Genomic DNA, 14,468 nt, shown 5'->3' on the forward strand with positions numbered 1-14,468 from the left:
ACTCACATACGCCAGGTCGCCCATTGTCTGTATAAGGTATGTGGGTGATTACGAGGTGTTGTTAAACGACCGCGGTACCGCACGTTCGACTTTTGATGTCCCTTCGTTCGAGCTCCTTCTATTCCTTCCTCCATGATTATTCATAGGCCCAATATAGAACAAATACAGCACTGGCAACCTTTAAATAACCAACAACTTTGATAAAGTACCTGGGAAACGTCTGTAACTATGGTAAAACACTACCATATCGTAACTGGTAAATAACAAATAATTAACTTTCCCCGAGCGGGCCGACCTATAAACAAGCCCAAAACTTCTCCCAAAACTTCTCCCAATATCCCATCTTTAGAGATAACAAATTAAGATCCTATTCACTTTTATACTGCACGCACGGGGCTGGAATTAACTGGTTGGTGGATGAATATTAATCTGACTTTAGGTGATTTTCGTGGAATTATTGGAGAACTTTGGTGAATACCATGGCGATTTATGAAGTGATTGGAATCATGTGGAATTAGGCAGTCAACAGAGGGCGCTATTTACATTTCCGCTAGAGACTTTTTTACAGTCAACATGAACAATACCTGAGGCAAACAAGGGTAGATAATAATTGAGTGAAGTAAACTGCAGTGCAAGTGTTTTTAAGGGGCCATGAAAATACCAAGTGTGTTATAAAGTTAATATTACCAATTTAAATATTTGAAGAAAAAAAATTAAAGGATGGAAATTTAAAAATAAAAATTTTTTGTAAACAAATAATGGAACAAAAAGTGTCACAGGTTTGGATTTATTTTCAGCAAGAGTTAAATCATGTGTACCCCCAGTTATCAATGAAACCTTTAAGAGTCAGTTCAGGTAAATAATTGACATAGTTGCTCACGGTCAAAAAATGAATGTTTTTTTATACTTTGTAGGTGGAAGGGCCTTGGGGTGCAAGTAAACAAAATTCCATTTTCAATTCTATATATAGCCCGTTGCCATGGTTACGGCCTAATTTTGTTTTTTGGCCATTTTAGTCCGATTTTGGGGTCTGAAAAACTGGTTTTTAGCTCATATTTACAACTCCACCCCACCAAAATGCAAAATTATTTCAAAAAACCTTTTATATCACTACAAATTATCATCCTTGGCCTTCCTTGAGAAAAAAAATTATTGCTTTAAATATCACCCTTGTGCTATTTTTGCATCATGCATTACAGTATGTTTTTAGAACTTGCAAAATCGACATTTTTACCCTATTTTTGGGCCCCAAAATGTCAACTTGCCAGGGGTCTCAGAAAATTTTCCTTTCGGCTGTGATTAGGGCCAACATTGGTCTTTCCATATCTGGTGTCAAAAACTTGGGCAATTGTTTCCTGTTGTGACAGTACTGCCTCAAAACTAGACTTTTTTCCCCAAAACGTGAAAAATGCCTTTTTAAGGGTCTTTTCACATAATATCGACATACGTGTCCACGGTAAAAAAAAGGAATATTTTTCTTATACTTTGTGGATGGTAGGGACTTGGGGTCCAAATAAACAACATTTACATTTCAAATCATAATATAACACGTTGCCATGGTAACAGTTCATTTGTGTTTAGGCCACTTTAGGCCGATTTTGGGGTCTGAAAAACTGTTTTTTTAGTTAATATTTACAACTCCACCCCACCAAAATACAAAAATATTCCATAAAACCTTTTACATCACTACAAAGTATCATCCTTGGCTTTACTTGAGACAAAAAAATATTGCTATAAATTTCACCCTTGTGCTATTTTAAGAACGTGCATTAGAGTATGTTTTTAGAACTTGCAAAATCAACATTTTTACCATATTTTTTGCCCTCAAAATTTCATTTTTTCAGGGGTCTCAGAATATTTTTCTTTCGGTTTTGATCAGGGCCAAAATTAATTTGTCTTTTTATTTCTGGTAAGAAAAACTTGGGCAAGTGTATCCTGATGTTAACAGTACTGTCACAAAAATAGACTTTTTTCCCCAAACAGAAAAATGCATTTTGAATTGTTTACTTGCACCCCAAGGCCCTTCCACCTACAAAGTATAAAAAAAATCATTTTTTGACCGTGAGCAACTATGTCAATTATTTACCTGAACTGACTCTTAAACTCTCACCATAAAATGGGTCAAATAATTACAGATGCTGGTTAGATTGTGAACAATTGTTTTCACACCAACCCCAGGAGTTAAATTCACAATATGCATGATATAGCATTCACAAACTAGAATTTGTCACAGGTTTTATACATAGCTGCAGTTTTATCATGGCGCAGTCATCTTTAGATTCCATTCCAACCTGTGGGTGTAGCAGATAGTCTGACCCCTCTTCTAGAGTCTTTTTGTGAACAAGGACTCTGACATGCATGACATGTTTGCCAAAGTTGGCTGCAGCTTAATAAATATCAATTGTTTTAATGTTGGCTTTGTGAAGTCATGAGACAGCTTAATACATACAAGTTGCCTCTGGCAGTACTGAACCCATTATTAGTGGGCCCTGAACCACCTGACCACAGTGCCAGTCTACTTACTTGTTAATTTAAATCCAGATTTTGAAGATGCAGAGTTTGCAGAGAATCACATTTAAGTGCTCACAATACTTCTCCTTTGATGGCAAGGTTTGAAATGACTTTTCACCCACTTAAACTACAAAATGAAACCTATCAGTATATAAGTTTAGAATCAGGTTTAACAGATGTACAAAATATAGCCTATTGTTTATAAAGAATATAAAAGCGAGTTACTGTATAAATAGTCCTCTCAACATGGCTTTTTATAAGTCTATCATAACCAAAAATGTATTAATTGGGATAGTTGCCCCCAAAATAATAAAGTTAAATGGTAACAATTTCCAAGTAAAACCAAAAGGATTTATTTTTTGAGGATGCCCAATGCAGAATCTATTTTTTTTATTGAATAAATCAAACTTATTTGAAATAAAAAATTTAAAAAAAAATTATATTCTTTTTTCAAATTCCTACCTTAAGAAGGGTTTCGCTCATGTGACCTAGTCCTTGCTTTTCGAATTACAAACCTACAAAAACTCATAGTCTCATATCGTATGATAAAATTCTAGACATAACAAACATACCATTATTACAGTACCAGTAGGGTCTAACAATAAAGCTTATAACTTGATGCTTTTAAGTTTATGGTACAGCGTACTAAAAGTATCATTTTTGTAATACATGCACAAAACAAAGCACAAAGTATGTAATTATATTATGCACAGAATCATGTTCGTACAATACGTGTACATCAAACTTGTATAAACTGAACTCTTGATAAAAAATGTTTATGCTAGGACTACTTCTAAGTTCTAGAAACTAGAAACTAGAAGTATGCTAGGTCCTACACCAGAACCTTGTCATACTTGTCATGTCATCATGATGTACGGTATAACCATGGAGGTAGAAATAGATTTATATTAATAAATATAAGTATAAGTCACTTTTGGTCACTTTAATTTTGAACAATATCAGTGGTAGACCTAAAAAGTTGATGGTACGTGAGAAGTAAGGAAAAAGTATCATCTGCCACATAAAGTTAAAAAAATGTACATTACCATGTAGGGCCGGGTATAGACGGGTATAGACGATGTGAACTGTGTCGTCACATGTTTACAAAAGAGCCACAGAGTCTGGACTTCCTGCAGGCACATTGTACCATAGAGTATGATTGTACACAGATCAATTGAAGAAAATAACATCTTATGTTTTATGGAGATTGGATTGTCTGATTTTTTCTCAACTTTTGATATGAAGAAAGGGGGCACATCTTAAAAACTGTACAGGTTGCTTTTGTAAATTTTGAATTTATGTGAAAATTATAAAATTTAATTTTTCCCATAGCCTGTGTGTAGTATGCCCCCTACAGGAAACGCTTTAGAATGTACATGTACAAGGTCACCATGTAAACAAAGGTAGCATGGTCTATTGCAAGGCTGTGATGTGGTATAACCATGGGAAATGGTTTAGTTCTGATAACACGAGACCATGACGAGACCAAGTGTGACGACCACTATATGTGTTTTGATGCCATCGCAGATAATAAATATTAATGTGACAATGTAACGCAGGAAATAATGTTCTTGAATGCTAATTCTCCACCAGAGTGAATGTTGGACAGAGCTTATATAGGGTTTTGGTGGTGGGGGAACTCTAAATTTAGAAATGATATAAGATTGGTGACACCTAGATTCTAGAAGTGAGATGATGCAATGGTAACGGGGGGGGGGGGGGGGGGGGGGGGGGTTATAAGGGTGGGTGGTCGGGAATGTTGGGGGGGGGGGGGCTAATACTGGACATGGGCTTACAGAGTATATGGGCCACCTGTTGAAGTGTGAACAACCATAGAGAAAGGACAATGGAACGATTTGAGAATTCTACTCTAGAGATAAATTAGTGGGAAATCATCCTTACCCAGTGGCCTGGGAAAGTGCTTTTGTTTTTTGTGTAAAGTTGGGGTTGAGTCTTAATTGTCATGATTTGTGCCACTTGTTATGGATGTTTACAATATGGGAATTCTTCCTCACATTACATTTATCTGGGGGAATGCAATTGCCCTATTTTTAAGTTGTTAAAGTGAAATTATACAACTTACCGTTAATCATCAAAAGGAGCATTGGACTTTAAGTAGTAACAGATAGTCATAAAATCAATAAACTACGCAAATTTGTGCAAGTAAAATGTATCACGATAAAAGTGACAAAATGGAATTGTGAGATCATCAATCACAGTTCAAGAAGTCCAACCGAAGTTGTAAGGCAGTATACTTAAATTAATATGTAAAGGCATGGAATCGAATTAAAGTACATAATATATGAATTTACAGAAGTATAGTGAAAATTACAATAACAGTTTTAGAAATAGCAAACATTTATGGAAAGACAATTTTTAAGAAAAATTAAAAAAACATCGCAAAAAATTAATGTCACTTGGATCTTGCACAAGCTATAACAAGATTTCCAATGCATACGGGTAAGCTCCATTCAAGTTTTCCCGTGTTTTGTCTGAAAAAACTCGGAATGTATTCCCCTTCTTTTTCAGCTCGAGGGTGTTTACATCCTTGTTGAACTATTTCTACCTCAATGGTTGAATCATAGAGCTAGGGTTGAATCAACAAACTGGATGAGCAGTAATCCTTCAGTCAGCAACAAACTGGCTGGCGGTTTTTAAATAATAATTATAACATGGAACTCGTAGGTTTTAACTCCTCAGTTTCAGATTTCAAAACAATGTTAAACCATGGTAAAACCCACAAAATGTTTTCATATACTGTGCACGAAGATTCAATTATAGATTAGAGTCCACTGTTTGGAAAAGGAGATAACAGGCAAGGCTGTATAACTCCGGCCTCATTTTTCACTGGATGTTTATAGTCATTCCTCCTAATTATAAGGGTTACACAATAGACTGACGGTCATAATGAACGGCTGTGGTCCTAAATGTTTTTTGATGAAACTACAAACAGCACTTATACATCTGGAAGCACACACAATTATGCAACAAAATTAATGGGTGTTTTTTTCACAGGTTTGTTATTTTATGCATGTTGGGATACATCAAGTGATAATACTGGTCTTCGACAATAATTACCAAATGTGTCCAGTTTAAAAAATAATTGCTTTTGTTGTAGACCATGGATGGTACATCTCCATGGTTAGCGATGGAGGAAGAAATAGGAGGTAGACTGGTTCATCACAACCGTACACCATTGTGTGAAGCGATAGTAGAAGAAAAGCAGATTGTGTGTTCCCCATTTATTTCTCCTCCATGCCACCACTATTTTCATCCCACATACCACCAGTGGCCCAAGGTCCCTTGCGGTCATCACTAATTAAGTTCGTGCATGCGCGAGAGTATTTTTCGGCCAAAAACACGCCTATTTTATGTAAATTGCCCACGTTCGTCCTAGGAAAAAAAACGCGGCCGCTACGGCCGGGTCTCAATCACAACTGTACATACGCCACCAACGATGATTTTCAGTCAGTCCTTAGTTTGTCGTAAATGTTGATTACATGCTCGGGAGACTGATACGGTTTGCATTTTGTCCTTAGCTTTGACAACCGCCCTCAACATTTTGTAATAGTTAGTTTGATTTTCGTTTTCAACGATAGCCGATTGATGATTTCTCTTTATTTTTACTGTGTTAGTATTCGTCCCTATTTGACGTTTTATTGTCTGTGTTTGTTTTTTATAAGGATTCACTCTTTTAGCGTTTGGCTGTTTTTGTTTTGTTTTTATTTTATATTTGATTGCGTTTTGTTTTATTAGTTTGATTCAGAGTACTTCTTGTTAAAAAACAAGTGTTTGATTGTTGTTGCGCTTTAAAGCTTGATTTGGGAATTGTTCATTGTTTAAAAACAGTTTGCTTTGATTGTTGTTGAGTTTTGTTACCAACGGTTCGACTTTGTGTTTGTTGAACAACTTCTTTCTTTGATTATTGTTTTGTCCTTTAGTTTATAAATTTGTTAGTTTTGGCCCTTTTGGCCGCCCATATTCTTCTGCGTTACAGTCAACTTTAAGCGGGGGGGGGGGGGGGGGGCGTGTTGTATCATTTGTCATTTGTCATGTAGCCGCATTTTACCCCTGTTATGACCTTATTGTTGTACCTCAACCGATCTTGACCTACCGATGGTGTCTTTATCTATATAGGGCCCTTTTCAAAACCACGGCTTCGGCTTAGGATTCGGCTTGAGGCTACGTTTTTTTCGTCTGAAACTCTGGCGGGTATATATACGCACAACCGCCGGGCCAAGCTAGCCTGAGCCAAATAAGCTAAATCCAGTTATTGACATGATCTCATCAGAGTGATTTTTGACCGTCCTGATAAATCGCCCGACCTCTCAATTGAAAATTGAGAAGCCATACAACCGTTAAAGGAACACGTTGCGCCACTCCCCCTCCGTTAAGGCCCTGTCACACCATGGCATATCGCCTGAACGTAAGCAAACGTATGCGAAATATCGAAAATACGTTGGTGTACGCTGATATAAGTTTGTGGTAAGTTGGGGATACCTCGTTTACGTCAAGAGCACGCTGGGATACGCTGTTAATGTCAGCGTATGTCAACGTATGTCAACGTATGCCTATCGTACCATGAACTTACGGGGAACTTATGCAGAACGTATGAAGCACACTTTCAGTACGCCAATAAATTTTGAATATGCTCAACAACAAAAAATCGGCGGGCTCGACGTATTCACAATTTTAATAGCGTATCCCAGCGTGCTCTTAACGTAAACGCCGTATTCCCAACTTACCCTAAACTTATATCAGCGTACACCAACGTATTTTCGATATTTCGCATACGTTGGCTTACGTTCAGGCGATACGCCATGGTGTGACAGGGCCTTTAAGCAGGCAGAAAACACAATAACTCCGCCCAAGAGACAATCGACTTACAGGCAACCCAGTTATTCTACCTTTACCGCCAATGAAACAAATATACATCAGCATTTTGATCGCCTGATCTATATGTCCAGTCCTCACAAGAACAACCCAATTAATAACAACAACATATTCCCCTCCCATTTTAAGTTTGTTTGCTGGAAGTTTTGGAGAATGGTTACTACGTTGGCTCCCTTGGTGAAGCGGTAGTGCGCCGTGTCAAAGCTGGGACGGCTGTAGAAGCAAGATGCAATGCTGGCTATTTTCTACGTGGCGACACCCACCGAACATGTGTCTACCGAACACGGCGGTTCAGGGAAGATGCGCCATCGTGTCAAGGTAGCTGCACTCTTAAGGGTTTTCATGCATAAAGACCCTGCAGGCATGTCAGCCCCATTCTTTATCAAAACACTCGATTGGTATCAATCAAACACCTGTGAACATTTGGGCTCAAATGGTCATCAATTAATTTGCAAGAAAACAATGAAATAAAAAACACTCTTGGGGCAAAAAGTTGTGTGCTCTCAGAGAGAAAGGTTTCAATGAGCCTAAGACTTTATCGGGCCTGAAGTCTTTCTCAGATTCAAATATTTTAGTGAGAGAACTTGCCCTCTTTCTCAAAAATATGTTACTTCAGAGGGAGCCGTTTTCACGACTATTTTAAACCATCAACAGCTCCCCGTTGCTCGTTATCAAGCAAATTTTTTATGCTATGTATTTTCAGTAATGACCAGTAGTGTTAGCTCTTGGGTAGTTCATTGACAACCTGGCTGCTGCCAGTTGTGACCGTTCTTGACCATTTTAAATTGCTTCATGTGCTCGCCCATAAAACATACCAGTTTTGTTCTCCTATTCCCCTATATTTAGATGTTAATGAGTGTGAATACACGTACATCCCTCCGGTAACCGTTGAGTATAGTGACTCTTGGACGGAGTCGAATAGTGGAGCTTCACTTAGTGAGGCGACATGGGATTTTGACATCCCTGTTATAAAATGTCATGACATGGCACATTGCAAAAACACACCTGGATCTTATGAGTGTGAATGTGATAGAGGTTATGAAGGAGATGGAGTCAATTCATGTGAACGTAAGTACAACTATAATCAAATCACTTGAATCGAACTTTAAAGAAGACGTGAAGACATGTCAAGGAAAAGCTGAAAGTCGGAGTCTGATCTAATTGGGTGAAGTTTTGTGGCAATGTAGCTTTATCCGCACACTTCGATTTTCAAAGTAGTCATTGTATAATTAAGTTTAATACAATTTAGCAAATGCTGAGTTCAAAATGAACGATATGAACCCTTTGACTTACCACGTGGTTAGAGCCTGATCACGTGTTCTTCTAAACGTAGTTGGTAGGCCTATACTAAACTTTACATCTGACTGGTACCCGAACAAAATATTTTGACACCGTAGAGAAACCGCCAACGTTCAGGCGATACGCCATGGTGTGACATGGCCTTTAGGGAAAGATGGCTCAGTTCGTGTGTTAGTATACAAGTCCGGATGTCAAAGTCGCTGGTTCAAATCCAACTTTTCTTTGTTAAAATATTTAACCCAAGGTAGTTTACCTTGAATTTTATTTTAAATGACAATTTCAACACTTTATACGCGCTTTGTTTCTGCCTTCTTCGAATAGATCATTTTGCCATATCTAATGATATGTAATCTTCCTTGTAAGTTAATAATAATAATAATCTCATCGACATTTTTGACAGGAGTTATTGAAAAGCAATGCGAACAACTCGAGCCACCACAGCACGGTTCTATGACGGGTGGCCTAAAGTTCGTTCAATTTGAATGTGAGAAGGGTTATCGTATCTCTGGAGCCAGGTCTCGACGATGTGTGAACGGATTATGGAATGGTTTACACCCTATTTGCGAAGGTAAAAATACAGAAAAGACCTTTATCACACTGTCACCATCTTTGTCATGTTCCATTCAATAATGAATGCTAATTTGCGCATGGCACCACACTATTATTTCGTCATTTGGTTACAATGAGTTGGAATGGACTGAACTCTAGACGCCCACATCGTGATAAAGGTCTATTATCCTACTTCCTATTGACAATAGGACTCAAATCTAAGCTTTTGGGTTTCGTACAGCTGACGTGGCTTCAAGTTATACAATAATTATGTCTTTGCTTCAACTTTTGAGTATAGGCTTAATAAATTTAGGCTTTAAAATTGGTCCTATTTGGGCTTGGGAAGTGCGTCAGTGCTTCAGGTAAACTGGCAGCATATCGGTTTTGGAAAAAGCTTATTTTTCGCAAAAGCCTTCAATATAATGCATTATTCAAAATAAGCCGTTTGATGCAAATGCAATTTTAATTGTCCTGTTGCTTAAAGGAACACGTTGCCTTGGATCGGTCGAGTTGGTCTTTGAAAAGCGTTCTGTAACCGTTTGGTATAAAATGCATATGAGTAGAGAGATGTTGTAAAAGTAGAATACAATGATCTACACAAACATGCCTCGAAATTGCGTGGTTTTCGTTTTACCTTGTCAACTAACACGGTCGGCCATTTATGGGAGTCAAATTTGGCCGACTGTGTTAGTTCGCGACGTAAAAGGAAAACCGTGCAGTTTTGAGTGATACTTGTGTGGATCATTGTATTCTACTTTTAAAACATCTTTCTAACCATATGCATTTCATAACAAACGGTTTCAAACGCTTTTTATAGACCAACTCGTCTGATCCACGGCAACGTGTTCCTTTAAAAGTCCTGTCGCTGCAAAGTATTTCAATTAAAGCAGTTTTAGAATACCAACAAGTTGATTGTATTTTTTTAACTCAAAATAAAACAGAATATTTGGGGAGAATCTCTCGACGATTCCTGTCCTATAGAATAAGAATCAAGTATTGTACATGTTTTCATTTTAAGATGTTGTATTAATTTAGCTATAAATTATAAAAACGATATCACAAATAAGACCATCGAGGTTTACAGAAACTGTAACCAAACGGTTAACATTGGTTTTGTGTCATCATGATTGGCCGTCTCCATGGTATCAAGGCTGTCATGAAAGAAAAGAAGTTGTCTTATTCATATCTTCTTTTCAACTTCGGATTTCCCCTTTAATAGTGATTGGATGTGGCCAACCAAGGGTACCGACTAATGGCTACATTGAAGGGAGTACATTTGATGTGGGTAACTGGGTAAAATTCCGTTGTAACAAAGGATATGAACTTGCTGGAACTGAAAAGCTATATTGTCGACCTGGGGATGGGTACACGTACAAGGACTATTGGAGTGGAGCGCAACCTTCCTGCAGACGTAAGTTAATAATAATATAATAATAATAATAATATGACTTGTAATGCGCACGTATCCACCCCGCTGGGTGTTCAAGGCGCAGTTATTTTGATGTTATGTCATGTGTGACCGTAACATTAATGTACTAAAGATTCAAACTTATAACACTAGTTTGTATTGGGTAAGGGTTATAACAAAGAAAAACGGGAAAACCAAGGGGCCTGTTTACAATGAAATTAGCAGAATAAATTATAAAATAAGTGTTCTTCTTTATTTTCACGCATCTAAATTAACTTTGAATCAACGTGCACCCTATAATAATCATAAAAACATTTGTCCGTTCTCATTTCTGCACATCTTGTACATGCCACTTCGTCTTTGTATTGGTAAACGTAGCTCGTTATGTTTGTGTTGGCTTTGACTTTGTTTTATTGTAATAAAATGGCCCAACAAACCTTTTCCCGAAAGGTTACGAGAAAAACCCGGAGACCATCGCCGGTAAAATCAAGACGGATTTTATCGACCACTTGGAGGTTTTTACTGCGTCCGGACGAGGCCGGTTGGCTGTTTCTGGTAACATTGGGCTGGAACTGGTATTGGCATTTGATAAATCGTCAAGCTTGAATCATGTCAATTTCGAAAGAGGAATTAACTTCGCCATCAGTCTTGTAAGGCAATTTGGGGTGTCAAATAAAACAGGTCAGTATACTGTGACTTCATGTAACACCATAACTTGATGGCATAACCGGGACGAGACCGAACTTTATGGATGAAACACATCCCAGCTTGATAACATGCAAAGTTTCACCTTGATAGCCAAAGTTGTTCTGACGTATAGATATTGTGCAAAAAGAGCTACCTAAATAAGAATACGATTTACCATCTGTATTTCATAGAATGCTTAATGTCGTCCGAGCTTATTTGCTTTTAACACGCCATCACTCTTTTGTACTTTCGGTGTACTTTTGTCGTAGGTTGCAGATTTGGAAGGGTCGCGAAAAACACTGATGATTTAATATTATAGCTTTGTTTCTAATAGAATCATGTACATAGAGAGAATAATTTTGACAAACATAGCATGACCAATATTTGACTGGTACCAATTATTGCAGTGTGTGACCTGCATTAGGAAGATAGATATCAATATTCAGAGACGTTATTATTTCTTAGGAGGAACACGAGTTGCTGCCATATCGTTTGCAACCACTGCTGTCACTAACTTTACCTACGGGTCTGATACGGACACGCTAGAAGAGGTCATAGAACATTTACAAGTTCTAAAGGTAACACCATGAAGCTCTTTAGTACACTTCGTTTCCCGTACGATAATAAGCTCTCATTAATTAAATCTAACGAAAACGTTATTGCAGCACTGGCTGACGCAATATGCAAACAAACTATATTATTTCAAATATTCTTTTTGGTACATAGCAGCTTGTATCAACCCGTTTCATCTGAAACCCATTACTTGGAAACACCATTTCGTTATCACGAAATGTGATTTCTTTGCATCGAAATAATGTTGTTGTCTCAAAAATATAGTCAAGAAATTATTTCGAGGGAATGGAGTAGAGGGAGGGAAATAATGTTAAGAGGGAACGAAATTGTATTTTACGGTACAAAATCTAATTTCAAGGAAAGAAATAATTTTGAAGAAGTAATTTTGAAGAAATAATTTTGAAGCAATTTTTTTTTACCCTTTCAATGTTTTGTGCATCAATCAGTCCATAAGCCATTGGACACTTTCGGTAAACAGTATTGTCCAAAGGCACACGCTTCGTGTATCACAACTTATATATAAAATAACAATCCTGTGAAAATTTAGGCTCAATCGGTCATCGGAGTCGGGAGAAAATAAAGAGAAAACCCACCCTTGTTTCCGCACGTTTCGCCGTGTCATGACACGTGTTTAAAATAAATCCGTAATTCTCGATATCGAGAATTGATAATTGTTTTAAAAAGTAAAGCATTTCATTGAATAATATTTCAAGAGAAGTCTTTCACCATTACCTTCTGTAAACCCTGTAAGTTATTTGTAAATATATGAACGTTCATTTTGTTTTCTGTTCCGAAAGTGTATAATGGCTTTAAGGGGCTCCGTAAGATACGTTGATACATGAGTTCAATATTTATTAGAATGAACATCTACACAATACTCGTAACGCAGGGTAACCGAGGTGGAGGAACAGCCCTCGGTGATGCCTTTTTAAAAGTGTTTGAGTTGGTACCTGACATGCGTAATGGCTCTAAAAAGGCGCTGTTCATACTGACGGACGGTGTGGTTACCATTGGAGATGATCCATCGGCGCTAGCAGAGAGTTTAAGGTGAACTTACTTAAAGGGAAGGTACACTATTGGTAATTGTCAAAGACCAGTGTCTCACTTGGTGTATCTCAACATATGCATAAAATAACAAACCTGTGAACATTTGAGCTCAATTGGTCGTCGAAGTTGGGAGAAAACGACGAAAGAAAAAAACACCATTGTTGGACGAATGTGTGTGCTTTCAGATAAGAATAAAAAACTTCTTGCTAGAAGTAGTTTATTATTTCAGTGAAAAATTACCTTTCAAAATCTATGCTACTTCAGAAGGAGCCACTTTTCACAATGTTTTATACTATCAACAGCTCCCTATTGCTCGTTACCATGTCAGTTTTTGAATTAATATTGTTTTGAGTAATTACCAAACGTGTACCTTCCCTTTAAATGTATTTTATGTTTAATTAAAACGAAATAATGATGCATTATTAAAATAAGGCTATATCAGAACTGGAAACCAATTGGAAGAATTTTTACTCCCGATGTTTTATTTTTTATTTTTTATTTGTCCAGAATGCCGTGACTAGTGCCCTAGAGCTATGATTAGGGCGCTATATAAGTTTGTGTATTATTATACATTCATGCAAAGTGTTCCAGCTATTATTTTATTGATGATGTTTTCAAACCATCAAAATAGTTTACAAATTTTAATTTTAATTTGAACCACACTGCAGTTGACTACTAGGATAAACTGTTAAAAGATAACCACAAAATATGTTGTGACTGTTTTGTGCATTTTAGGATAGATAAAGGATTTGAAATCTTTGTGGTGGCCATAGGTGAAGGTATCGACCAAAGGCAAATTCGTAAGATTGCTTCACAACCCTACTCCACACATATCTTTCTGCTCAACAATTTTGAGGATCTCGCTTCACTTACTGAGATCATTTCAGAAAAGGGTCAAGGTAAATATTCCCAATATGTTTTCCCTACACCATGGTACTATTGTTCATATTCAATCAAGATCTTTTGTAACGGTCATAAATAATAATGTTTGTGTGTTTGTGTGTTTGCTTGTTTGTTTGTTTGTTGTTTTGTTTTGTTTTGAGGGGGGGGGGGGTCAGTAATCTGAACGTGAACAGATTGAATTTTACAAGTCTTTTTGTTTTGTCTTTATCATTGTTCAGATTATTTGTTTGTAAATCCTACCAATCGTTACCTTTTTTAGAGTATAGACGGTGTGGTCAGGCTGGAAACTTGGAAATACCTCAACTTAGTGCTGACCGAGACAAAGACAGTAACGCCAATCCTAACGCCTGGCCATGGCTAGCGCAGATTATACAGCTCAATGATTCAGGACCAATCCTCAAGTGTGGAGGGGCGGTTCTTTGTGAAGAGTGGATCGTTACAGCAGGAAGCTGCGTGTTTGATTTCGATACCCATACCATTGCTCCAGAAAAGGTAATTCATTGTTTGTTTCCTCAGAGTTAATTAACCAATATAGGTCCTCTCAAAATTAACAGCTCGTTCTCACTGCCAACATAAGAAAGATCGTTGTTACTTTTTC

General features: G+C 37.3%; 1 protein-coding gene across 1 annotated transcript in view; it reads left to right on the forward strand.

Annotated features, from left to right (window-relative positions):
- The window catches only part of LOC139948008 (complement factor B-like), a 31,349-nt gene that overhangs the window by 13,525 nt on the left and 3,356 nt on the right, over positions 1-14,468 (forward strand). Inside the window, exons 2-10 of the mRNA XM_071945961.1 lie at positions 7,534-7,722; positions 8,251-8,472; positions 9,104-9,271; positions 10,472-10,663; positions 11,111-11,341; positions 11,813-11,925; positions 12,810-12,967; positions 13,703-13,866; positions 14,130-14,362. Coding sequence (XP_071802062.1) covers positions 7,534-7,722; positions 8,251-8,472; positions 9,104-9,271; positions 10,472-10,663; positions 11,111-11,341; positions 11,813-11,925; positions 12,810-12,967; positions 13,703-13,866; positions 14,130-14,362 — 1,670 coding nt within the window. The remainder of the gene's footprint in view (positions 1-7,533; positions 7,723-8,250; positions 8,473-9,103; positions 9,272-10,471; positions 10,664-11,110; positions 11,342-11,812; positions 11,926-12,809; positions 12,968-13,702; positions 13,867-14,129; positions 14,363-14,468) is intronic.

This window comes from Asterias amurensis, chromosome 15 (assembly GCF_032118995.1).
Source record: "Asterias amurensis chromosome 15, ASM3211899v1".
In the NCBI taxonomy this organism is placed as follows: domain Eukaryota; kingdom Metazoa; phylum Echinodermata; class Asteroidea; order Forcipulatida; family Asteriidae; genus Asterias; species Asterias amurensis.